This window comes from Talaromyces proteolyticus (assembly GCF_021365285.1).
Source record: "Talaromyces proteolyticus strain PMI_201 chromosome Unknown BGW36scaffold_2, whole genome shotgun sequence".
Taxonomy (NCBI): domain Eukaryota; kingdom Fungi; phylum Ascomycota; class Eurotiomycetes; order Eurotiales; family Trichocomaceae; genus Talaromyces; species Talaromyces proteolyticus.
The window spans coordinates 742,282-764,297 of NW_025764278.1; the positions used below are offsets into that span (position 1 = coordinate 742,282).

A 22,016-nucleotide genomic window follows, 5' to 3' on the forward strand; every position below is an offset into this window, starting at 1 on the left:
TGTGGGGAGGAACCCCGTTATAGGGCTGAATCATCATGGTGTCTTTCCAGTGTGAGGTAAGGCTATACCCTTGCGTTCCCTCGTCGATGCGATCTGCGCCCATTATAGATTGGGTTGGTTGCTAATGCTCATCGCATGCGTAGGGCTGTGGAGATGTCCTCACTAAAAAGAAGCTCGATCCCCATCGTGGCCGTTGTCGCGGCGCCACGTTTAGTTGTATTGATTGCATGGTCCACTTTCAGGGCACTGATTATCGATCGCATACGGTACGGCAACTGTCTTCTATCGTTTTATCCCCTTAGCATTGGTCTTCAGCGACGCCGCAGCCTCTCACGAGCGTGCATGGGTTGGTGTGGAAGATTTTTCTTTAATTAGCATGGACTGTCTGCGTAGGGCACATGCACTTGACCATGCTGCGGTCGATTGGGCTTTATGCCCATCATCCGTTGTTGCCCGATTGGTGTGCTGCGCGCTGTGCCTAACATGATGCGTCGCTGAAGAAACCATGCCTTCCATTGGACAAGACTAACGAACTTTTCCTTGCCTCGCACAGTCCTGCATGACCGAGGATCAAAAATACCAGGGCGCCTTATATAAAGAGAAGCCGCAGAAGGGCAACAAGCAAAACAAGAAGCAAGCCGATAACAACTCGAAAACGCTCACCACCACCAACGGAAACTCCGCCAATACTAAGAAATTTCGCCAGTCGTACGTCGAAGACGCTCCAGATGCAGACGATCCTGATTACAAGCAACCTCCTCCCCCAGCTCCTAGTCCTCCACGCGACTCGAAGAAAGCCACTCCGGCATCCGCAGAACTGGCTCCACCCGATAAAGACGTCGATGTCTTTGACTTCCTCGTCACTGACCAAACTCCCACCGCCTCCAAAATTTCGCTGGCAGGATCCAAGGAACAGATGGCGATGATCTCGAACGCACGGTCAGTCTTTGAGCCCAGCCAGGCTTTGGCCCAGTACAACACGGACGTCGAGGAGGAAGACAGGGCATATGATATTGCCTATGAGGAAAATGGGTTCTCATACGGCGCCGACCCGATTAAGCCTTCGTTATACGGCAATCAAGTCTCCAACATTTCGATGGACTTCATGACACCCGCACCGAAGAAGAAGGAAAAGAAGAACCGAAAGAGGGACGTCGAACGCAGCTCGCCGGTTCCAGAGCCAAAAACGACTAGCGAGAAGAAGCGAAAGCGTGGACATGTGGATGAGCTCGATGTAGACGCTGCTAATGCGCGACATGAGGAGGATACGCCCATGACTGATGCTCCGTCGAGCGTGATCAACAATGCAGGCACACCTTACCTCCAGCATTCTGGTTTGACTGGTGGCCTGGATCGCATGCTCCGAGATGAGCGATCACCTTCTCCAGATTACGAAGATTACACCGACGAGGAGGGGGATTCGCGACGGTACCAGGATCCACAGTCACCACTCAAGCGAACACGTCGAAGCGAGAAATCGGCCGGAAATGCGGACAATGGGTTAGGCATATCCCTCAAGGGCCGCGCAGGCCGTATAATGTCTATGTTCAGCGGCTCCAACGTGTCTGGGAGCAGCCATGGAAGCGCTGAACCGCCATCGAAAGCACTCGTTCGCACGCGTCCATCTGATGGCGAACATGCCGGTGCGCTGATCCAAGTTCGTCGTTCAAAAAAGACCCCCAATGTGCGTCACGTTCATGCATCTGGCGAATCGCGTAAGACAAAACGCAAAATCAGCTCGCAAAGCTACGGTAATGACCATTACGACTCCACCCGGCCCTCTCGCCGTCTCAAAGCTATCGAATACCACCCGCACGGGTCCGACAGTGGCGGAGACGACAACCGCAAAATGGTCGTATACCGCCACGAGAGATTGACTGAAGAGGAAATCGAGAGAGAAAAAGCTAGTTATTTCTTGTCCCTGGTCACCAAGGGACCCGAGAGTGAACGCGGATGCTCGATCAACAAAGCCCTCAAACGCTTCCATCGCGACTGCCCATCTCTCGCAGGATCATCTCAGGACCACGATGACGATCCCGAACGCGACCGTCGCGGCCGTGGACGCAGCAGCCGGGCTGACCGGAATAGCAAACTTGACGAGGAGAAGGATCTATGGCGGACTCTGCGTCTGAAACGGAATGATCGTGGTGAAGTGGTAGTTTTCTTCTAATAATTGTGCTCTCTGATATTTATGCACGTGCATTTTATGACTTGATGTGTAACGGCGAATATTTTTATTTCGGGTTCTATTACTTAAGGGGGAAGAAAAGGCGGCAGTAGGTATTTAGCACAAGGTTACGCTCGTCATTCTGTTGTTATTTTGAATGCATGGATGGTGCTTGTTTGCATTGGACATTGATGTGATGGGGTGGTTTGCATTCGTGTACTGAAGTTTTGGTCAATATTAATACTTATTCATACCGATTAATTGTTTCATGTAGCTTAATGACTGTAGATATAAAATAATTTGTACATTTTGTGGACTCAGTCATTGATTTATTGGTATCACCCCTCGCTTTTATGCAATGAAAATGCAAACATAACAACCCTCAACGCCATCTAGCGTATAGCTAGCTAAATCACTCAAATAAAAGAAAAATTCCATAAATGCCCACCCTATCATAACGCTGAACGGACATGCAATCAATCAACCAGAGCGAATAAATATCAAGCCCTAGTATTATTATACGAAGCATAACTGTTCCATCGCGCAGACGAGTAGTGCTCGTTATCATTCAACGGATAAAATGCCGTCTCCGCATCATATCGACTAGCATGATGCTGAAAACCGCCCTCTTCCTGGGATCGCAGATCGTTGAACGGATGCTGTTCGACAGCCGCGGGGGCAGTAAGCTCCTCGGCGCTGTGGTTGCTATCATTATCTGTAGTTTTGGTATACAGTAGCCCGTCCTTGCGCGCCTTCTTCTCGGCCTTGCGTTGGCGTTTGAGTTCTTTCTTTTCTTTGCGGCTGAGTCGCGGCCAGCTTGCGTCGGGCCCGCTGAGAATTCGGCCGGGATGCAAGATATTGAGCGCGACAAGGGCGAGAAACATGGGTGTTGCGTCGAAGACGTACACGTAAGCCTCGTGAGTAAGGACGGGGTTGTTGACGTCGGTGCCCCTGGCGTATTCAGCCAGACGGAAGATGATACGGATCTTATCATTCATCAGTTTAGGCCCCCATCCATATACAAAGAAAAAGGTGGGGGAAAGAAAACTTACAGTGATCATGGCCAGCGCGAAATACATTCCGTAAAACAGCCATCGCCAGCGCAGAGTGCCATTGTTCAGCCTCTCAAGCATGACTCCTCGCTGCTCCTGGCGAATCAGTCGGCGGTGGAGTATGACCAAAAGGCCCGTGAAGCAGACGATGAAGAACTCCTGAATGCCAATACCGGCCATGTAGAGATGCAGACCCAACTGGACGGTCGAATCCGAAGCATCCTTTGATGACGAGAGCAGTGCACCGGCGGCCTGAACGAGGAACGAAATGACATCGAGCCAGACGAACAGCGAGCCGAATCGTTGCGCGGATAGCCCGCCCAGGCGCTTTGTCTCGTCGAAGAACCATACCATGCGGCCCAGGGTCATGTAGAGGAAGGCATTGATCCAGAGAGGCGCGAGAAGGAAGAGGACCTGGTGGACGGTGTCGTATGTATCCGAGTTCTGGTGCTTGGCGAGCAAGGCCGCCATGACCATGGCTCCGATTTCCCATATGGCGCCCATAGTGATAACCCAGGTGAATGGCTGTATGGAGTTAGAAAATGGTGTTTTGGTTGTAGGGGGTTTGTGGGTCGTTGGATGTGGTGGTTACCTTTTTATACGCGACGCCTTGCGCGATGTGTGCGATTGTGGTCAAGCCGAAGAGAACGACGAACAGAACAGCAGCTGCGAATGATGGCACGTATAATAGCAGACTGTCGCAGGCTTCAGGCGGCAGATAGCCGTCTTTGCCCGGCGCCATGCTCACACAAGTCGCCGAGGCTGTCGTTGTCGACGATGTGGTTGTTGTTGTGGCTGTTGTCGCCGACATTGTGAATGAATTACGAGATATCAAGGGCAATTGGAGTTTTCAAGGTATCAAAAGCAATGAAATATGCTCAATTTCAAGCCGCTGTGCTTATTGAATTGTTGTATCTGGACCGAAGAGCAGGAAGTCTGCGTCTTCATATACTCGACCTGACGCCGCATGGAGAGAGCTCATTCTAACAATAGCTATGACTACTGAGTAGTTGATTGGTATATACTACTTGGCAGTATGTCCGCGACCAAGATGGCACTAGCAAAGGCAGCACCATTCCAGCCAACCAAAGCCTCACGAACAGCATGCCGGAATTGGCAAATCGACATCGAGTGATCAATCAGGGGTGATCCACTGCCGGCAGCCTGGGAGCTGATTGGTGGGTCCGACTACTTTCGTGACACACCTCCATAGGCAGCGACGTTATGGGACCTAAATTAAGTAACGGGAGTTAGAGCTTAATTGCAAGCCCCGTTCGTATCTTCGAGCGTTCCACTTTCTTTTCTACACTCCAGTCTTCCTTAGGCTGTATATCCAGGCGCAGCTTGAAAACAGTGCAAAATGCAGAAGTTTATTATTGGAATGGTACATTAGGCTCCTAGGCTCTAATTGTCTAGGGTATCAATCAATGGCAATTTCGAAGGAGGTTTTTCCAATACACAGATAGACCAAGAAAAGCATTGAATTAATACACTTCCACTTCCACTTCCACTTCAGTAACAAGCTGAAATGCTTATTCTTTAAAGCGCAGTTGCCATAACCCTCACTCCCTTCGAACCCAGTTTCGGTGTTGCAACCTGATAATCATGGTAAAACCCCACGTCAGTTTCATCAGTTTGCCACAAAGTCATGTCAAACTGCCTAACCAGCGCCGCTGTCGTGAGATATAGCTCTGCTCCTGCCAGCTCGATACCCAAACATTTGCGGCCTCCTTTGCTGAAGGCGAACTGGAATTTACGGCGCTCGCGGCCCTTCTCGCCAAGCCATCGCTCCGGATCAAAAGCGAAAGGATCTGGGAAGACCGTTTCGTTGGTGTGTGCGCTGAGGGTTGTGATACTGACGGGTGTGCCGGGAGGTAGCGTGTAGGATTTAGGGGTGCTAGATGGGGTGGTGACATAAGAGGATGGAGTGTAGGTGATGGGTTCATATGCGATGCGGGCTAATCGTGCCGTGACACCGAACGAAAGGCGGTTGGCTTCCTCGATGACAGCTGAGAGATATGGGAGTTGCTCGAGCTGGGTCCAGGAGGCAGATGCCGGGACCGTGTTGAGTTCGTTGCGAAGCCTGCTGAGGATTGAGGGATTGGCTAGAATGTGGTAAAAGAGGATCAGAAGGGATTTGGCAGGCGATTCGGTTCCAGCGAGGACAAGGAGTGCACCCTCCTGCTCAAGACGAAGTAATGACTTTTCTAGTGGCGGGAGGACGGAACTGTCAAGAACAGAGTCGTAGACTGACTCCTTCCCCGTTGGACCCACGGGCTTTTCGCCAACTTTTCCCGACGATTTGGCCTTCATGATAGCGAGCAGTTCGGTACGAACTCTCTGTATCGCTGTGTCAGGAATGATGTTCATCGCTCGGTAATCAAGTCGGGGCTCACCTCGAATAGGTCCAGCAAGTCGACCAGCCCAGGAGGCATCATTGGCTTGCTTATAGATAGTGGAAGAGACTCCAGGAAATCTGGAATCCATGGGAAATGCTTATTGAGGTGTACTCCTAGTAGAAGCTCATTGCTATTGTGGCGGAGTGTAGCGGCCTTTGCCTCATCTGCAAGATTGTCGCTCTGTTGGGCGAAAAGAAAATTTGTGGTAACACTATATGATATTAGTACCATCTTGGCTTTATGGACATGTCGAAATTATACTCATTTGAAAAGGCGAAAAGGACATCTGATAGATTTACGGGTGTCCCTTCACCGGCATGTTTCGCGATCAATTGACACAGTTGTTCTACCTTTTTGGTGACCAACGACTCCAAATATAACACATTCCGTTTGCTGAAGAAAGGACTAAGAGCTTCACGACGTTTTTTATGGACATCATAACTGGCTGTCGTGCCTACGCCGCCGGGAACTCGCAAGCTTCTTAATTGGTACTCGTACTTGTCTCTGCGGTTCATTGACGGCGCATATACCGTGTCGAGGAAGCCAATATCATTGACGTGTAGTTCGTCTGGAGTGACGCGAATAATTGGACCTGAGGAGATATTCCCTGTTCAGCTACATTCTACTCTACCTGCGTGTGATCCCGCTGCTCACGGGTTGTATCCACGACCTACCATATTGCTTGTGCAGCTCCTGGATATGGAATACATATTGCCCAGGCTGGACAACATCAAAATAAAACTCGTACCACCAGGTCAGAGCTGCCAGCTTTGGCCCTGGAATATGCGCCAACGGGTGGAAGTAGAGCCGCCGGACAGCCCCAACGACCGTCAACAGTAATGACAAAATCACCGTTGTCTCTATGGCTTGAAAGACAGTTGCGATGGCCATGGTGAGTCGACAACTAAAGTTGCGGAACAATTTCCGAATTTCACTCAATTTTTGAAGGACTCATCTGTGTCTTTTAAAGGTCTCTTCTCGGATGTTCTGGCTAGACGAAGCTTTCAAGGTCAAGCGGGAGAGCTATGCTTACACCAAAGGAAGGAGCTTATCCGGTGCCGGCCGGCTCGGAACGGCTATTAAGGATTCTCCAACTATTAATTGATTATTAAGTGAATGCTGAATGGTCCGCAACAAAATTAACATCTCTGGAGCAAGCTAAATATATGTTTCACAATGAATTGTTCGAGCGCTACCGTCCTTTCCTGCTGCAGCGGGGGCGTAGATCTTCCAGCCACCTCCCGGTACTGTCACTGTTGATACGATTATACGGATACTCGTGCATGACAGACCAATACATGCCAATACGGCCCCTCGTCGACGGGGGTGATCGTTATAGCGCTTCTTTCCAATAAGAACTAACAGGAACTAACGAATCAGCCAATGCAATGTCTCTACTTCATACCACCACACGTTGCTAGCTTGGAATGTGATACACCTCCGGGCCAATCGTCCACAAGAATGTCCCAGCCGGTACCTAATTATGGGGTGCCTCTTGAAGAAACCTTCTGAAGAAACTTTTGAAGAAACTTTTGAAAGCGCTGCGTGGCACACTAGGTTGGCATAGCCTAAAAAGTTCCCGACTTGCTTCGTGTCCACGATACAACGAATCGTTCTTTTTGCGCTTACGGTGTGGTTACCCATTGGATGGCGATCGCTTTTGCGACCGAGGTCGATAGCGTCGTGTCGCACAAGCCGATGACTTCTCTCGACAATGCTACTGACGTCGATGACTTGAGGGGCTGAAGACATGTTACCTCGTATTTCACATTCCATGGCGTTTTACGATCCCGACAGGCACATGACACCCTAGGACGATAACACTTCCCCCCCCGGTCATCAATCTTCACACATGCTTAGCCACAAGGCTGTTCTGTTGAAGGTATCGCCATGTCGAGAACATACGCTACACCTGCCGCGGTGATTGTCATAAGTATTTTATTTCCTGTTCTCGGCATCATTGCAGTATCTCTACGTTTCTACACGCGAGGGAAGGCGAAGATTCGACCATGGGTGGACGACTGGTTAACCGTACCAGCACTGGTGGGCAGCGAATCTGAAATTCCATGCGTCGACGTAACTGACTTTTTCAGTTCCTGGAAATTGTTCTCGCGGGGCTTCTCATCTGGGGTGCTGCGACACGTTCCTTGGGAGATCTTCTTCCGCCGCCCAATGTACCTGGTCCGGATGGCTACCTATTCTCGATATCTTACCAGCAGATTCGACTTCAACAAGTAGTTCACTGTCCAACCCTCATTGGAGAATTATACTAATATCTTATACAGATCCAGTACTTCTTTGACTTCATTGGTGTCTTCGCATTTGGCTTGCTGAAGCTCAGTATCCTCTTCTTCTACCGCAAAATCTTTTGCACTATGCAAATAGACAAGACCTTGGATATCATCATCATATTCCTGATCGTTTTGGTTATTGTCTGGATGTTGGCATTCGGCATCGGTGCGATCTTCCTTTGCGGAGTTCATCCCACGAACGCATGGGCGCCTGTCGCGGTAGTCGCGGAGAAATGCAGCGCTCAGCTGCCTCTCCTCGAGGGATATGCCATCTCTGATTTCATTATCGATGTCATAATCTGGGCACTACCGCATTTCAAGGTCAGTATTGCCTGTCTGGCTTTCTGCGAGATAGACTGATTTGAATGCAGATATGGAGGCTGTACATGGACATCCGACGAAAGCTTGCCGTCGCAGCTGTCTTTTTTGTCGGTCTTCTGTGAGAACTTCTCTCTACAGGAGTTTGATATTCGTGCTGACGGGTGAAAAGTACAATTGCAGCATCGGCTGCACGAATGGCGATCTACATCAAGTATATTGTGAATGCATTTGAGCAGTCTGACGGAGAGAGTACGAAAATTTCACGCAAAATATTTTAAACCTTACTAAAATGTTATAGCACTCATAACCTACCTCCTCTTCTGGTCCATGATCGAATGTGGGCTCGGTGTGATCGTGGTCTGCCTACCGACTTTACGCGCTCTTTTAGGCCCTCTGTCCCCAGGATCCATCGTCAGCGGAATCAAGAGTGGCTTCGCCTTGCGGTCCCTACAATCATCTCCAGCCACCGAGCAGCATACCAGCCGTCTCTACAGCCTCGACAAGTCGGTTAGGGCATCGTCTCTCCCTTCGAATATTCCTAGTCACGATGAGGGATTGGTACAAACGTATATCGTCGGGGCCGACGACTGGCAGACGAGGGGCGCATCGGGGTCTGGGATTAAAGTGAAGAGGGAGATAGAACAGTGTTGAACTATGTCTGCCAGGCGCAGCAGTTCGCGAGGGTTATAATGTTGGTTCTGGAGAGCTGAAAAGAGTGCCACAGATATACACATTTAACCTTTCTTGTACATAGTAATATAATAATATAGTATATATATTCCCACATACATAAAGCCTCTGAAGCTCTCCAGTTCGATGACACTGGTGAGAGGTGCGATGAACACAAATCTCGCTATTTGGACATGAATAGCTAACACTTGGCACTCAATTTCTCACCTAAGCACCATTTGATGGTCTTGTCCGTAACCACACGCGCGCCTGGTACAAGTGTATTGCAGCGGATGACCTAAGATTTACTGGCCAATGTCCCCCGCCACCTTCCCCACCTTCCCTCCACCATCCCATTGCACGTTAATCCATATTAGATATTAGGGCTGGGTGGAATTTCGACCATAATTTCGTGTAAATTAGCCCATGTATTGGCGTTGGTCCTATGAATACATAGGCCTAATACAATTTAACGGCGGGTGGCTAACCACATGCCGCTAATACCACTACCAAACTTTCGTAATGTAATAAAAAATCATACTTTTGGCCCCTGGTGTACCATTGGTACAGGGCCAACTGGTGTGGGGTTGATGGCGGCAGGAGAAGATAACGTCACTTTGGGGGCCAAAGTGCACATCCATCCCCTTAATTCTCAACAACCATAAAAAATAGTCCATCCTGAATCGGCTGAACGGGAGGGTGGATAAAAAAAGCCTAAATACCCTTTCCCTGGATGCACGTAATTGAAGCGCTTAATGCGAGGCGCGTGCTCCAATGAGTTGATATCCCCTAGTTTTAAATAGCAACATAATTATACTATTCTCTCAAATCGTCTAGTGAGATCGCTTAGAGCAAACCAGCTTGGTGCCAAGTCTTTACTCCGTGGACGTGGCCGATTAGCTGTAATAGAAACCAGACATTATACTTCCCTCTCTGTCCCACCACCAGTGAGATCTAGACTCGGTAGATGGGAAGATCCACTCTCATGTTAATCCTCTGGTTCTCGCAGAACACTCAGGACTGAATAGAAGTGTCACCCCAAGTACTCAGCAATCATGTTCTCGGGCTTCAAATCCTCAGAAGCGAAATATACGTCTCTTGACGGCAGCAACTCCAATTTACATTATCCCAACCAGCACGTGTACCGCTATGTCACAAATACCCTACACTTCTGGCGCGAAGCGGTAATAGTATTCCTGTCCATTGTATGCACCATCCTCGCATTGGAACAGACCTACTACCGGCCGGACCAACCTGAAGCTCGGGCCAAAGTCCCAGAATACCGTGAGTTCCTACCGTCATCTCTTGGAATTTGAGCAAACTCAGCTTACGCCTGTCGGAATAGAACTCACATCCTCTGACACTCGTTGGAGAGAATTCCAATGGTACAGCAACATTTACAGCTCCTCGGACCCTAACGATGATCAAGCCGTGAATGAAGCGTGGGACCGTATCATTCCAGCCCATGGCTTCGTGACCGTTGACCACGAGTGGGCTGCCGCGCACCATCTTCCGGACACCATGAGCTTACCGTCCGATAATTCCAAGGGAGTGTATATTATTGACGCGTGCGTTAACCCCCACCTCATTCGGTAATCTATCTTCAAAGTGACTGACAAAGGAACAACGGGTATAGATACCACCAGATTCACTGCTTAACAATACTCCGCAAGACCTTGACCGAGTTGGCGGCGGGCCAGACTCCAAGCCTCCCCATGGGACACTCCCGGCACTGTTTCGATAGCCTACTGCAGTATATTATGTGCGGGACTTCGGGGGATACATTGCTGTATACCTGGGGTCGTAATCAGACAGGCAATGGACAGCTGCGGCGTTGCATCGACTGGGATAGTCGAAGGGATTGGGCGAAGAACAATTCAGCCTGTTATGTAGATAGCGATCATCCGATTGCGCTGTATGACCACTTTGGACACTGTGAGAGCCGTGAGCATGATGGGATTAGGATGTATAATTCCTAGCCATTAATACACAAAGGTTTTCAAGATCCGAAATTTACTCCGTAGACTTTGATAAAGAGAGCGCAATTTCCAATTTGACTATTCCCAAGGGTATATACATGCGTGTCCTATCCCAGAACCTTTAAAAACCATTTGGTTCTTAAATTTAACGTGACCTGTTACATATGAAATTAACCATGAAATGGCTAGTTCTTGGTTCTAAAACAAAAGAAAGCAAAGCGAAGAAAAGAAAAGAAACCAGATTCATCTTGAAGTGAATCTACCATCCTTCACCGATTTGAGTGCCATCGGTAGTGTCTTCGCTGCGTTTCCAGCCCTCGCCGATCTGAGTGCCATCGGTGTGATCTTCACTACGTTTCCATCCTTCACCGATCTGAGTGCCATCGGTGGTATCTTCACTACGTTTCCATCCTTCACCGATCTGAGTACCGTCGGTGATCTCCTCACCGCGAGCAAATTGTGGTCCTAGCGCTCATTAGCATTTTGACGTGAAAGTGTTGAAATAAGGATGAACTTACGGGATAAGGTAGGTAGTGCAATGGCCTGTGAGACTAAGCAGAGACTCAAGAGCGATAGCCACTTGAAATTCATTGTAGCTGATGATATATTGATTGAGGGTATGTAAATGGAGTAGATATCGGCACTTTGGTGCTATCGGCGTGTCTTTGTGTATACTGTCGACGGAGAGGAAATTGATTGTCGATAGCAAAACCAGATTGTGTATGTTTCCAGCGAGAGTTCAGTTGTTGAATAGAATGTTCGATACTACCCAATTGACAGTACCCACAAGCTAATTCTAGTTATATTAAAGAGGTAGGCTTGGGGGCTAAAAGTAGCTGAGTGGTAAGCGCTGAGTCCTGACTCGTTGACGTAAGATCGACAGGGTATAATAGGCAACCACAATGCGCCAATCGGTGACTTTGTGAGGCAGCTTACTTTTTTCAGCTGACTCGACAAACTAGGGAGAGCAAGCAAAATGAGAACCACGAATTTGGCAGTCATCCCGGAACATTCCTCAAGCTGTGTCGATCAACGTATGTCTCGAATCTGCCCCGAACCAATAAACCCATGATTCTTCCAAAGAGTCACAACGTCAGACACTGCCACAAAATCTTACTAGCGGTTACAATTTATGCCAAGACTAGTCGTGGCGCTTACCACTTACTGGGGGGTAACATGCTAGTTATATCAGGCAGGTCTGTCTGTCGGTTGCATTAACTTGTGGAGGCTGAGTCTATATTTCACGCCCATGATGTTCTAGAGTGCGACTCCAGAGCTCTGTCGTGTCGGCCCACATCGGCACCCGTGAATCTGTCTTCGCGGTTCTACTTCTAATGGCATGCGGGGTGTTCTCTCGGAAATAGTAGAAGATGGATTCTACCGAAGGTCGATATCGCGACAACTTTGACGTGATATCTGAACCTAGGAGTGAAAAACAGCCCTCATCCACGACTTCAACGTCGATTTCGTTCCTTTCCATACCAATCTCATTGGTACTTGTCTCCCTGGCATTACTTGTTTGCAACGTTACTCTATACACCCAAAATCAGCGGCTGAGGCTAGCCGCGAAAGATGATGGGTTTAGTGCGTAATCTCGTGCCTTTCATATCACTGACTGGATCTAACGAATTCTGTAGCTGGCATATATGCCCATGGGAAGACATGGGACCAATATCACACCTACACTAAATATGGCGACGTAAATCAGTCTGTGTCCGATGCTGAATGGGCATCTTTTACGACAAATGGCTTCGTTGCTATCCCGCACGATGAGGCAGCAGATTTCGGACTTCCTGCTGCCGAAGACTTTCCCGATGACGCGAGTAAAGGAGTGTATGTCCTTACAGGGTTTCACGACATTCACTGCGTGGTATGAAACAGCGTCCATTCCAGCGGCTTGTGAAGAATTTCTGTTGACGTATGGACAGATCTACCTACGAGACGCGATCAAGGACTTGATGGCGAACAAACCGGTAGACGACAAACTCATCCACATCAACCACTGCTACGACTCTCTCCGCCAGTCCATCCAGTGCCGCGCCGACGACACCCCATTGTATATCCCATACCGGTCGAAGCTAACGGGAGATGGGCAATTTAGGCGCTGTCGAGACTGGAATGCGTTGACATCGTGGGCGCAGAAGAACACCGCTTGTTGGCCTACTGGTCATTGTGCTGACCTTGAATAAACTCTGTATGAATGCATGAAAATGCCATTCAATATTGATAGCCCTTGGTCCTCAACAATGCGCCGATAATTAAAATATATTTGGATATCTATCCTTCATAATTCTAATTAATTTTATGATTTTTGATATTTAAAATCTTAAATATTGCCTAATGCATACCTTTATTTGATATACATTAAGCCATCTTATTATTGTTCAGTCATGCATTTGCGACATTGGACGGGTTACAGGGGTGGGTGATATCGGTCTTAATCTTAGCAATGAATTATGGGCTTATGTCTCATATATTCGGCCCCCATCTATCAGCTGCGTGAGGAATGGAGACTTATGGAGCCGACTAAAACTTAAACTACCTATCGTCGTGATCCTCTAGGTGGCGGTTGGTCTAGAGATGTGTTGGCGCATGTTATTTTACCGTACGGGTACTGCCAATACGGTAAGATTCGACCCTTTTTCGAGTGGATTGCGGACGGACCAAAAATAGGGCGGACTAGTAAATTCAAAAGGGGACTAGGGATCATGTCTATTTCGGTCTTGGAGAACTCAAAAATGTCGCATGAATTGTGATGTGAAACTCGCGTGGCAAGAGTTGTCCAGTGATGTCGATCTGATATCCGATCACCCTGTATTTGTGTTTTTATGTTTTGTAGGACAGAATCTGGTGAGCCAGGATGGGAACGTTCAGCTACCAGCGCGTGAACGATGCTGAAGGCGCCAACGGAGATAGCTTTCAGGGTGACGGGCACGTCGAGGACGCGAAGACGCCAAGCCATCAATTTTGGAATCTCCGTTCCCTCGCTGTAGGAATGATACTTGGCCTTGTCCTGAGTTTGCTTGCCTTCGGGATCATATTCATGGAACCAAAGGACAAGTGCGTACGGAAGATATCGACTTGGTCGCCCGCGCTCGAGATTTACGACGATGGGGAGCTCTCACCGCAACGCTTTAATGGAGCACTTCGAAAGTACAACAGGTTTCGCGGTCCTCCGAGTCAGGATATCGATGACGCGTGGGAAGAGATCACGTATCCCCAGGGAGGTTTAGTTCGACTGTCCAGAGACCAGCTCGATAGAATCAACGCGTCTGAATATGCGGCTGAGTACACAGAAGAGATGGGTGGCGGATATATAGCTGGTATTGAGGCGTTCCACCAACTACATTGCCTCAACATGGTGCGACAAGCGACATATATGGATTATTACCTGCCCAAGAATAAGGAATGGGAGGACCAAGAAACTTTGAGATACCACCTCGGTTAGTGGCCCTAAAAGTTGATCGGAGTCATGCTAACCAGATTCCAGACCACTGTATAGATATGCTGCGTCAAAAGGTAGGTCTCTTGCGCAAAGAGAAACCGTCGAAAATTACTTTGTGACTGACATCATCCGACAGCTCATGTGTGATCCAGACCTTGGTATGGTCACGTATGTTTGGGCCAAAGGCTACAAGCAGCCATTGCCAGACTTTAGCACGTAAGGGTTTTGTACACCATTGCCTTCGTGACTCTTGAAACTGACCATTAACAGCGTTCACAAGTGTCGGCCTTACTCGAAGGTACTCGACTGGGCTCATGCAAACTACGTGCATGGTAGCAATGTAGCGGACCTCGAACGTGCTCCCGGAGCTCTCGAGCGGGACACACGGCCTTGAGAACGGTTATCGGGAAAGCTCTCATCCAATTTAGAGATGGAAAAGTAGAAACAATGATTGGGCAGCGATCTTTGCTTGCGCTATAAGGCCAGGTGCTGCGCATGTAGGGAAGGACCGCCAGAATCCACTAGAGTGGGCGGTATCTGGTTCTAATTTAGACAGCTTGAGAAGTTTCTGAGGCTCCCAGCTATTGGAGGAGAATGAAGGACTTGGAGGCTCTTTTATTAATATTCTATGTCAGACCTTTCAACCAAGTGACAACCTCAAGATTCCTTCAATGACTGTCACGGTCTATGCACAAAATAGTGTGCATGAAACTCCGTCCGCTTATTTCGGATCGCTCTACTCTGTTGATGGTTAGATAGTGTCTTAACGCTGCAGGTATGGCTATAAGAGCCTGCTATGTCGAGTGTATCTATATTCCGATCCATCATCATCATCATCATTATTGTCACGATATGGGTTGGGAAAGGGTGTGAACAGAGTCCATGGCATGTTTCATAAGAGAGGGGTATATGCTATAAATAAAATACTCAAGAAACAATATACTTAATAACCAAATCTATATATAATAGTGTAAGAAAATAATATACATAATAATTATAATCTAAACTAGACTACTAATTATTAATCTTTATATAATTTCTCTTCATGTTATAAGCTTCGCATATTAAGGTTACTCATATAGAATCTATATTCTGGCCTGCTATAATAGGCTATGATTAGAGCTATGGACGTCGTAGTTTGATCACGGAAGTGGTACGTATATGCTTGATATACGTCACAGACATGGTGTTGTGACACCTCAGGTCACGTTATCCTTTAGCCCTAATGGCGTATACTCTACTTAATATACAAGTAATGTAAGCCACCACCAGTTGACATGTAGGGTAAAGGCACATTAATGCAATGATATGTATAGTCCGTTTTGTTATAACTGTGTCAAGCTTTAATTCTAATCACCTAGTCATACATATGTGGCCAAGGTACGCGAGAAGGGAAGGAATCAAGAAGGGTTTAAACTAGGAAGCATACATATCTACATGTATTTTAAAACAGGAACATATATCTAATAATAAATGACTTTGGAAATAATGAGAGTTGGAAAAAAGAACAATTATCTTGGAAAATGTGGTGAGAATGAACTTTCAGAAAGTTTGAGTAGAATTGAATAAGGGTCTTTTTATCAGGGAAGACGAGTGCTAAATGGAAGGAAATGAAAATTTAGGGCGGAATATAAAGTGAGATTGCTATTATAGAATCTTATTAGACATTTGGGTCAATAATCAAATATGTAGGAGCAGCAGTGAGCAGTTCAGAAGGCTAGATTATTAGAGTATGATGGTGGCATCCAATTTTTTAGTAAACGAAATCTCGACGAAACGATTTTATCATGTAGTCATATGAGTTCCTGTTTGTCATAGTGAATGACGGCAGGAAGATCCAGCTGTGAAAAATGCTCAGAGCAGCATATTACTCACGCAGATGCAGGAGAGAATAGTTGCCACGTGATCCTTGCAATCACCTCTTGCGATTCTTGTACACGAGTGACAAGCTAAAGATGAACTTCACATAACCTTGCGTCGCGCTATTCATTCCCAGACGGTTATTGTTTTCAACTTCGCACTCCTTCGATATGAGTTCTGATTTGATGGGTAGCTTCACTAGACATTTCTCTACCCCTGCTATATAGCAAGCATGACGGACAATGTCTCCGTCGACGTATTCCAACTGGTTGGGGATTTTCGGTCGCAAGGCCCGTTCACTCGTTTTACACCGAGAGTACTGCTGACGACCCGATTCTATCATTGTTTTGGGCTAGACCAGCAATACCATTTTTCCTGTAGATATTTCTTGATCTACATCCCGAGAATTTGATGCAAGTCGCAAAGATGTTGATGGATTGTTGCGAGCATTTACCTGATATTATCAACCGCCTTATCATGACCAACAGCATTATTAATTACCACCCGCTCACAGCTAGCTTGACCTGTCAGCCCCGTTCCTGATTATTGATAACTGGTGCCCACTAGGACGATAAGAGTATAAGCTCTGTTCTCAGAACCCCGCTCGGGATGATCATCCGTTGGTTGAATGTTGGCCCGTCAAGCACGACATCTGCTGCAGCCTTTCAAACACCTGTCATGTTTCATCCTATCAGTTCCAGCGCCAGTTGAGTCGATCACCATGGGCAGCATCTCTAAAGATATAGACTCGACGAAACTTCTCGTCAAGCAGGCCGACAAGCTCAAGCCATTGCAGCCGGCTGACAAGCTGCAGTTCGGCCGTTCTTTTACGGGTAAGTAGGGCGCTCATCAGCCTGTCGCGGGATTTTATTTTTTGATCTTTTCTCACAACAAACTAATATCTTTGTGTAGACCACATTCTGTCCGTTTCATGGGATGTCAACACAGGATGGACCGAGCCGGTCATTGAGCCTTACAAATCACTGGAACTCGATCCAGCAGCAGCTGTTTTCCATTACGCTTTCTGTTGCTTTGAGGGTATGAAAGCGTACAAAGATGCTCAGGGGAATGTACGCCTATTCCGGCCAGAAAGGAATATCCAACGACTCAACAGATCTGCTGCGCGTGTAGCTCTGCCGACATTCAATGAGAATGAACTTCTCAAGGTCCTGATTGAATATGCCCGGCTTGAAAGTCGCTGGGTTCCTGAGTAGGTTCTTTCATTCTGGTGTAGAACGGAATCCTGGTTCTGACTGCGAGGCGTTAATAATAATAGAGGCCGTGGCTTCGCATTGTATTTACGTCCAACCTTAATTGGCACCGGAGCCGATGTCAGCGTATCGCGTCCGCGATCAGCCCTGCTATATGTTATCGCAAGTCCGGTGGGCAACTACTTTGGCAGCAGTGGCGTTAAAGCCATTTCGCTTGAGGCTGCATCTTCACCAGTTCGCGCATGGCCTGGAGGGGCCGGAGATAATAAAGTTGGCGGTAACTATGCGCCTACGATTGTCGCTCAGGAGCAAGCCAGCGAGCGAGGGTTGCAGCAGGTATTGTGGCTGCTCGGTGACCCTTCCGTGCCTGAAGAACACTACATTACCGAGGCCGGTACGATGAATTTGTTTGTCGCATGGGTGAATCCTGAGACAAACACCAAGGAACTCCTCACTCCACCTCTCGACGGCACAATTCTTCCGGGTATAACGAGAGACTCGATTCTCGACCTCGCCCGCGAACGACTTGTGCCAGATGGTTGGACAGTGTCAGAAAAACGAGTTTACATGCGTGAGATCAAAGAAGCTTCCGAGCAAGGACGTCTGCTGGATTTCTTTGGGGCGGGAACCGCTCTTATTGTCAGCCCGATCCGTTCAATTACTTGGAATGGAGGGGTTGTCGACTGCGGACTAAAGGAGGGCCATGAAATCGGGGACCTTGCGCAGACAGTGAAGAAATGGATTGAGGATATTCAGTATGGAGAGACGGAACATCCCTGGAGGTGAGTTATTACCCCTTTCGCCTCTTCCACGTTCGGTTTGCGCAACATATTACAGATTTTGTATTCTAATTGGTTATTTAGTATTGTCGCCTAAATCTATTCTCTTGTGTCAACATGTACGGGAAAGATGCGAACGAGTCATCTAGTGTTGATTTCTTTATTTAGAGCGGAATTTTCTCGGATTTTACAGATTTTCGGTCTGATAGAACATTGCTTATCTGAAATTTCAAAAGAAACATAAAATCATTAGTTTTATTAGTCTATATAGTGAATAAACATTGTGATTGTCTTATTTATAGCAAACTCTACTTCACATTCTTCGCATACACAGCCCATGGTTCGGCTCATTCCGGACCCAGGATTCACATCTTCCATTTTGATTATGCGCTTTACATCTACTTGTTTCAAGATACTGCTACATAGCATGCATCAACAAAGCAAGGCGCTTGATCAAGCTTGTGCTACAGAATGGATTTGTTCAAGGGTAATAGTACTATGGCATAAGATAGCGTGACACTGCATCAACTAGGGTAACATTTCATTTCCTATATACATTTCACCCGTCACCCACCCCGAATACCATGCCAATGACTCTCTTCAAGAGCAAGACGGGAAAGGAGAGCTAGAGCTCGTCACACTTCCGCCATACAGAACCTGCTTACCGGGATTCGCAAAAACAACCTCCTGTTGCTCCACGGTCGAGCAGCCATTGTTAACATTCGCGACAAATATAGCCGGGTACGCAGACTCGAAGGCCCCAGCAGTGCCCGAGCCGCCGGAGATCGTGATGTCGACGCAGTTCATATACATTTCACGGTTACCCTCGAAGTTAAACCAGGTCCAGGCAAACAATGCGTCACCGTTGGCTACGTCGTCGGGCATGGTGAAATCGTACTTGGACTGCAGTGGGCAGCCGCCTTCAATTGACTCGATGACGTGGAAGGAGGTGCCGTTGTCGTAGCTCAGCGACAGCTGGCATGAGCCACCGCCGTGAGTGGCGCTGCCAGCGAGACTAATGTTGTATTGCTGGCCAGCAGACCATGCAACAGTGGCGCGCCAGGGGGTGTTGGTGTTATAGCCTTTGCAAGGGAAGTTGGAGCCTATTCTCGTTAGTTATTTTGATTCATAGACTTTATACATATGAACTCACCATCGGCGTCCAATGGGCTTGTCATGGAGTAGTCGATCAAGTTTTCGGGAGTATTGGGGTCAAATTTGCTGCGCAGAGGGTACGGCCAGTCCAGCTCCATGTGTGCAGAAGCAACACCAATGGCCATAAAACTAGCGACAGCTTTCACGAGCATAGTGGAAAACATTTTGATTTGGGTATTTGGTCCGGAACGTCTTTACCTGAAAGATACGAACAAAGTGACACAACGCAAGCGTTGAGAGAAAGTAGGGCAATAAGGAGGGTTATAAAGAAGAAAAGAAGAGAGGAATAGACAGTAAACCTGCTGAATTCCTTGTTTCCGAGCTTAGGATTGGAAATATTGACAAAAAAATTTTTAGGCCTTCCACATTCTTATATACTTGAGCCTGGTGGCCCTGGCGTCGGCCCCTGCTCGACTTAAAACGCCAACATCGAGAGCGCTCTTGTACGTAAACAGAACTTCCATGATCTAGAAATCAGCAGATTGAAATGAGCAGCCGTCTTGGCACAGTAAACACGATAAAAATCAACCGTTGCATCCGCCCAACCTTGAGAGTGATGTTACAACAACCAGTTGATGCACGCATTTTTGAATGCGCGAAATGTATCAAACCCCACGGACTCCCGGACGCCTGAATCATGGTGATCATAGCTGCTTCCAGCTATCTCGACTAAGCTTTATGTATTGAAGGTGTAATATGGACACGACGTTAATCATGGATCTGCTACCATGTTTGGTGACGATTCTATACTACATCCTCCGCCAGCCAGTCGGACCCGAAACCATGCAAGCGAGAGTCCGAGGAAGCGAGATCTAGGGCGTCCGTTAATGCCGGCAATCAACGGCCAAGAAGCTATTATTTTCCGTTCTTCTGGGCGGGGGTGGACAATACTACCATACAATCTGGGGAATTCGATTCGATGACGTACCGATAAATTGATACTGTAGCTGCCTCGTATTTCGCATTAGAGTTCTCTATTAGTATTTAGATGTTTGAAGACGCGGTATTTGATGGGATTGCATAGACCAGACAGGGTTCAGCCATGGAGCGAGTGGAATTATCTATTCTTCCTTCAACCCTCGCCACCTCTTGCGACTGCATTCTAGACTCCAGCTATACAACCTCCAAAGTCAATCGATGAAATGGGTGCAGGGCTCAAACATAAGCATTGTCTGCTCAAATTTAATAGGTGTATTGTTGCCGTCGGGCTTCAAAAGTTGTGATGGAGTTGCCTGATGGAGAAAGTGACATGAAAGATCCGCACCAGAAGGCGGCTAAGCGTGATGCTGACGTTGCATCAAATGAAGTCTCAAACAGCTAGCCAGCCACTAGTTATGCTCGGCTGTCAGAAATAAGGCCCAGATCCCCGGAAGGATAACAATCATTGGTTTTAACGTATTGCATTCTGAATAATAATTTCTCTAGTCATTCACATATTGATATATTTAAATTGATATATTTTAAAATAAAATAGGAAGTTGAAGGAAGGATGAAAATAATATCCTCATCTTTCGGCAGTTATTCAACCGTTGGAAACACCTTGAACCTGATAATTCAAAAATTGAGCTCCCACGTGTTCAACATATGTGCCCATACTGCCGGGTGGGAGTAAAGGTAGTACCGAGAGTTTACTCCGCATTTAGCAATGAGCCCAACAGTACAGATGATAATCAGATAGACAATGCTACTTTGACCAGCATAGTCACTGGACCCTACTGGCATCACCTTTAGGGCAGCTGCTAAATGTAACTTGCAGCCAGAATATGCACATCTGCGCAATTTGTGTGCTGAGATGGTCTCTTATCTGACTGATATTCAGGCAAACTTTCATCTGAAGAGAGCAAAATTTCATGCCGTGATCATTTGTCTACCAGTCAAATCGGCCACAAATAGTGAATGGAGCAAAATGAGGGACTATTCTCCTATTTCAGAGCATTTCTATTTCACTGTGAATTTCAAACGCCTTCAGATAAGAAGGCATAATTTCGTCGACAATATCTAGCCACTATCGCTGATACCGATCTCCAAAGACAGCGTTCCCACCATGCAGGCCAGAAACCAGCCATTTCCCAATAAACCAAGCCAGTAACATCCCCAGTAGCTTTAATGAAATTCGGACACACGACTGAAGGGCCTTATGGGAAATCCGTTGTTTAATCAATGGTCGTAGGCAGATCCTTCTGAGCAGGACCCAATCCGTCCCTGAATTGATGGATGTATGTCTCGAAGCTGGCAAAGGTACAATTTCAACCTAGACAATATGTTTTATCGAGCATGAGGATTCAAATTCGGCCATGCCAAATAAAGCGAAGATCCGTGGATGCGTTTCACAAGAATCCAACTGTTGTTTGTCGTCACTTGAAAGTCAACAATCTCCAGGACAGAAATTGTAGTATGTCTTCGAACAAAGACGATGGCCTCTATTTCACGTTCTATCCTCAAACTGCTACCATCTTGGCGGATGGTGGAGCCAGCTTCGTAGAAGACTCGTTCATTCCGAGCAGTTGCGGGACCAATGCTGGAAGAAACCATGAAGCAGAAGGTGAACCATTGGTTACAGTTTAGGGTTTAGATAATATTTTATGTGGCTACTCGATGACTAGCTTGCCAGCTTCTTGATAGATAGCAGCTACTATTCGATTTTTTGTTTTCCCTGATTAGAGAGTAGGTATACTTTCAGTCTAGTGG

At 47.3% G+C, this 22,016-nt stretch overlaps 12 protein-coding genes across 12 annotated transcripts; 7 read left to right on the forward strand and 5 right to left on the reverse strand.

The window, feature by feature from the left end:
* Positions 1-35: 35 nt before the first annotated feature.
* On the forward strand, positions 36-2,170 carry BGW36DRAFT_287703 (uncharacterized protein; the record flags this gene model as incomplete). The annotated part of the gene is made up of 3 exons (XM_046210527.1): positions 36-56; positions 144-266; positions 554-2,170. 3 exons carry the CDS (start codon positions 36-38, stop codon positions 2,168-2,170), a joined length of 1,761 nt encoding a protein of 586 aa, XP_046076324.1.
* A 497-nt stretch (positions 2,171-2,667) lies between these two features.
* BGW36DRAFT_422875 (RTA1 like protein-domain-containing protein) lies at positions 2,668-4,030 on the reverse strand (the record flags this gene model as incomplete). The annotated part of the gene is made up of 3 exons (XM_046219761.1): positions 2,668-3,153; positions 3,220-3,744; positions 3,812-4,030. 3 exons carry the CDS (start codon positions 4,028-4,030, stop codon positions 2,668-2,670), a joined length of 1,230 nt encoding a protein of 409 aa, XP_046076325.1.
* Positions 4,031-4,758: 728 nt separating this feature from the next.
* On the reverse strand, positions 4,759-6,509 carry BGW36DRAFT_354735 (cytochrome P450; the record flags this gene model as incomplete). Its single annotated transcript, XM_046213559.1, has 4 exons — positions 4,759-5,559; positions 5,616-5,829; positions 5,865-6,210; positions 6,293-6,509. 4 exons carry the CDS (start codon positions 6,507-6,509, stop codon positions 4,759-4,761), a joined length of 1,578 nt encoding a protein of 525 aa, XP_046076326.1.
* Positions 6,510-7,147: 638 nt separating this feature from the next.
* On the forward strand, positions 7,148-9,078 carry BGW36DRAFT_369131 (uncharacterized protein). Its single transcript, XM_046215089.1, has 6 exons — positions 7,148-7,661; positions 7,712-7,852; positions 7,904-8,230; positions 8,281-8,348; positions 8,400-8,479; positions 8,529-9,078. The coding sequence occupies exons 1-6, from the start codon at positions 7,509-7,511 to the stop codon at positions 8,879-8,881; spliced, it is 1,122 nt and encodes a 373-aa protein (XP_046076327.1). The 5' UTR covers positions 7,148-7,508; the 3' UTR covers positions 8,882-9,078.
* An 876-nt stretch (positions 9,079-9,954) lies between these two features.
* On the forward strand, positions 9,955-10,495 carry BGW36DRAFT_354737 (uncharacterized protein; the record flags this gene model as incomplete). Its single annotated transcript, XM_046213560.1, has 2 exons — positions 9,955-10,183; positions 10,245-10,495. 2 exons carry the CDS (start codon positions 9,955-9,957, stop codon positions 10,493-10,495), a joined length of 480 nt encoding a protein of 159 aa, XP_046076328.1.
* BGW36DRAFT_85272 (uncharacterized protein) lies at positions 10,484-11,007 on the forward strand. The gene has a single exon (XM_046222643.1). The coding sequence runs from the start codon at positions 10,615-10,617 to the stop codon at positions 10,876-10,878; it is 264 nt and encodes an 87-aa protein (XP_046076329.1). The 5' UTR covers positions 10,484-10,614; the 3' UTR covers positions 10,879-11,007.
* BGW36DRAFT_457620 (uncharacterized protein) lies at positions 10,938-11,903 on the reverse strand. Its single transcript, XM_046221979.1, has 2 exons — positions 11,397-11,903; positions 10,938-11,343 (listed from the first exon to the last, which is right to left on the reverse strand). The coding sequence occupies exons 1-2, from the start codon at positions 11,467-11,469 to the stop codon at positions 11,138-11,140; spliced, it is 279 nt and encodes a 92-aa protein (XP_046076330.1). The 5' UTR covers positions 11,470-11,903; the 3' UTR covers positions 10,938-11,137.
* BGW36DRAFT_369136 (uncharacterized protein) lies at positions 11,282-11,903 on the reverse strand. Its single transcript, XM_046215090.1, has 2 exons — positions 11,397-11,903; positions 11,282-11,343 (listed from the first exon to the last, which is right to left on the reverse strand). The coding sequence occupies exon 1, from the start codon at positions 11,878-11,880 to the stop codon at positions 11,644-11,646; it is 237 nt and encodes a 78-aa protein (XP_046076331.1). The 5' UTR covers positions 11,881-11,903; the 3' UTR covers positions 11,282-11,343; positions 11,397-11,643.
* BGW36DRAFT_369138 (uncharacterized protein) lies at positions 11,904-13,214 on the forward strand. Its single transcript, XM_046215091.1, has 3 exons — positions 11,904-12,462; positions 12,516-12,748; positions 12,807-13,214. Exons 1-3 carry the CDS (start codon positions 12,249-12,251, stop codon positions 13,065-13,067), a joined length of 708 nt encoding a protein of 235 aa, XP_046076332.1. The 5' UTR covers positions 11,904-12,248; the 3' UTR covers positions 13,068-13,214.
* Positions 13,215-13,738: 524 nt separating this feature from the next.
* BGW36DRAFT_354739 (uncharacterized protein) lies at positions 13,739-14,717 on the forward strand (the record flags this gene model as incomplete). The annotated part of the gene is made up of 4 exons (XM_046213561.1): positions 13,739-14,321; positions 14,369-14,397; positions 14,460-14,539; positions 14,594-14,717. The coding sequence occupies 4 exons, from the start codon at positions 13,739-13,741 to the stop codon at positions 14,715-14,717; spliced, it is 816 nt and encodes a 271-aa protein (XP_046076333.1).
* A 2,120-nt stretch (positions 14,718-16,837) lies between these two features.
* Positions 16,838-18,474, forward strand: BGW36DRAFT_369144 (putative branched-chain amino acid aminotransferase). The gene is made up of 4 exons (XM_046215092.1): positions 16,838-17,016; positions 17,096-17,393; positions 17,460-18,176; positions 18,258-18,474. The coding sequence occupies exons 1-4, from the start codon at positions 16,905-16,907 to the stop codon at positions 18,268-18,270; spliced, it is 1,140 nt and encodes a 379-aa protein (XP_046076334.1). The 5' UTR covers positions 16,838-16,904; the 3' UTR covers positions 18,271-18,474.
* Positions 18,475-18,773: 299 nt separating this feature from the next.
* Positions 18,774-19,480, reverse strand: BGW36DRAFT_393692 (putative endoglucanase; the record flags this gene model as incomplete). The annotated part of the gene is made up of 2 exons (XM_046217833.1): positions 18,774-19,276; positions 19,327-19,480. The coding sequence occupies 2 exons, from the start codon at positions 19,478-19,480 to the stop codon at positions 18,774-18,776; spliced, it is 657 nt and encodes a 218-aa protein (XP_046076335.1).
* Positions 19,481-22,016: the final 2,536 nt, after the last annotated feature.

What these genes read in the sequence shown, in the direction of transcription:
- BGW36DRAFT_369131 (XM_046215089.1), top strand. Translation starts at nt 7,509, where the DNA reads ATGTCGAGAACATACGCTACACCTGCCGCGGTGATTGTCATAAGTATT. An exon ending in GGTTAACCGTACCAGCACTG is followed by an intron (nt 7,662 to 7,711) that starts GTGGGCAGCGAA and finishes TGACTTTTTCAG; the next exon opens with TTCCTGGAAATTGTTCTCGC. An exon ending in AGCAGATTCGACTTCAACAA is followed by an intron (nt 7,853 to 7,903) that starts GTAGTTCACTGT and finishes TATCTTATACAG; the next exon opens with ATCCAGTACTTCTTTGACTT.
- BGW36DRAFT_369144 (XM_046215092.1), top strand. Translation starts at nt 16,905, where the DNA reads ATGGGCAGCATCTCTAAAGATATAGACTCGACGAAACTTCTCGTCAAG. An exon ending in GTTCGGCCGTTCTTTTACGG is followed by an intron (nt 17,017 to 17,095) that starts GTAAGTAGGGCG and finishes ATCTTTGTGTAG; the next exon opens with ACCACATTCTGTCCGTTTCA. An exon ending in GAAAGTCGCTGGGTTCCTGA is followed by an intron (nt 17,394 to 17,459) that starts GTAGGTTCTTTC and finishes TAATAATAATAG; the next exon opens with AGGCCGTGGCTTCGCATTGT.
- BGW36DRAFT_369138 (XM_046215091.1), top strand. Translation starts at nt 12,249, where the DNA reads ATGGATTCTACCGAAGGTCGATATCGCGACAACTTTGACGTGATATCT. An exon ending in CGCGAAAGATGATGGGTTTA is followed by an intron (nt 12,463 to 12,515) that starts GTGCGTAATCTC and finishes CGAATTCTGTAG; the next exon opens with CTGGCATATATGCCCATGGG. An exon ending in TTCACGACATTCACTGCGTG is followed by an intron (nt 12,749 to 12,806) that starts GTATGAAACAGC and finishes ACGTATGGACAG; the next exon opens with ATCTACCTACGAGACGCGAT.
- BGW36DRAFT_457620 (XM_046221979.1), bottom strand. Translation starts at nt 11,469, where the DNA reads ATGAATTTCAAGTGGCTATCGCTCTTGAGTCTCTGCTTAGTCTCACAG. An exon ending in TGCACTACCTACCTTATCCC is followed by an intron (nt 11,344 to 11,396) that starts GTAAGTTCATCC and finishes AATGAGCGCTAG; the next exon opens with GACCACAATTTGCTCGCGGT.
- BGW36DRAFT_85272 (XM_046222643.1), top strand. Translation starts at nt 10,615, where the DNA reads ATGGGACACTCCCGGCACTGTTTCGATAGCCTACTGCAGTATATTATG.
- BGW36DRAFT_369136 (XM_046215090.1), bottom strand. Translation starts at nt 11,880, where the DNA reads ATGACTGCCAAATTCGTGGTTCTCATTTTGCTTGCTCTCCCTAGTTTG.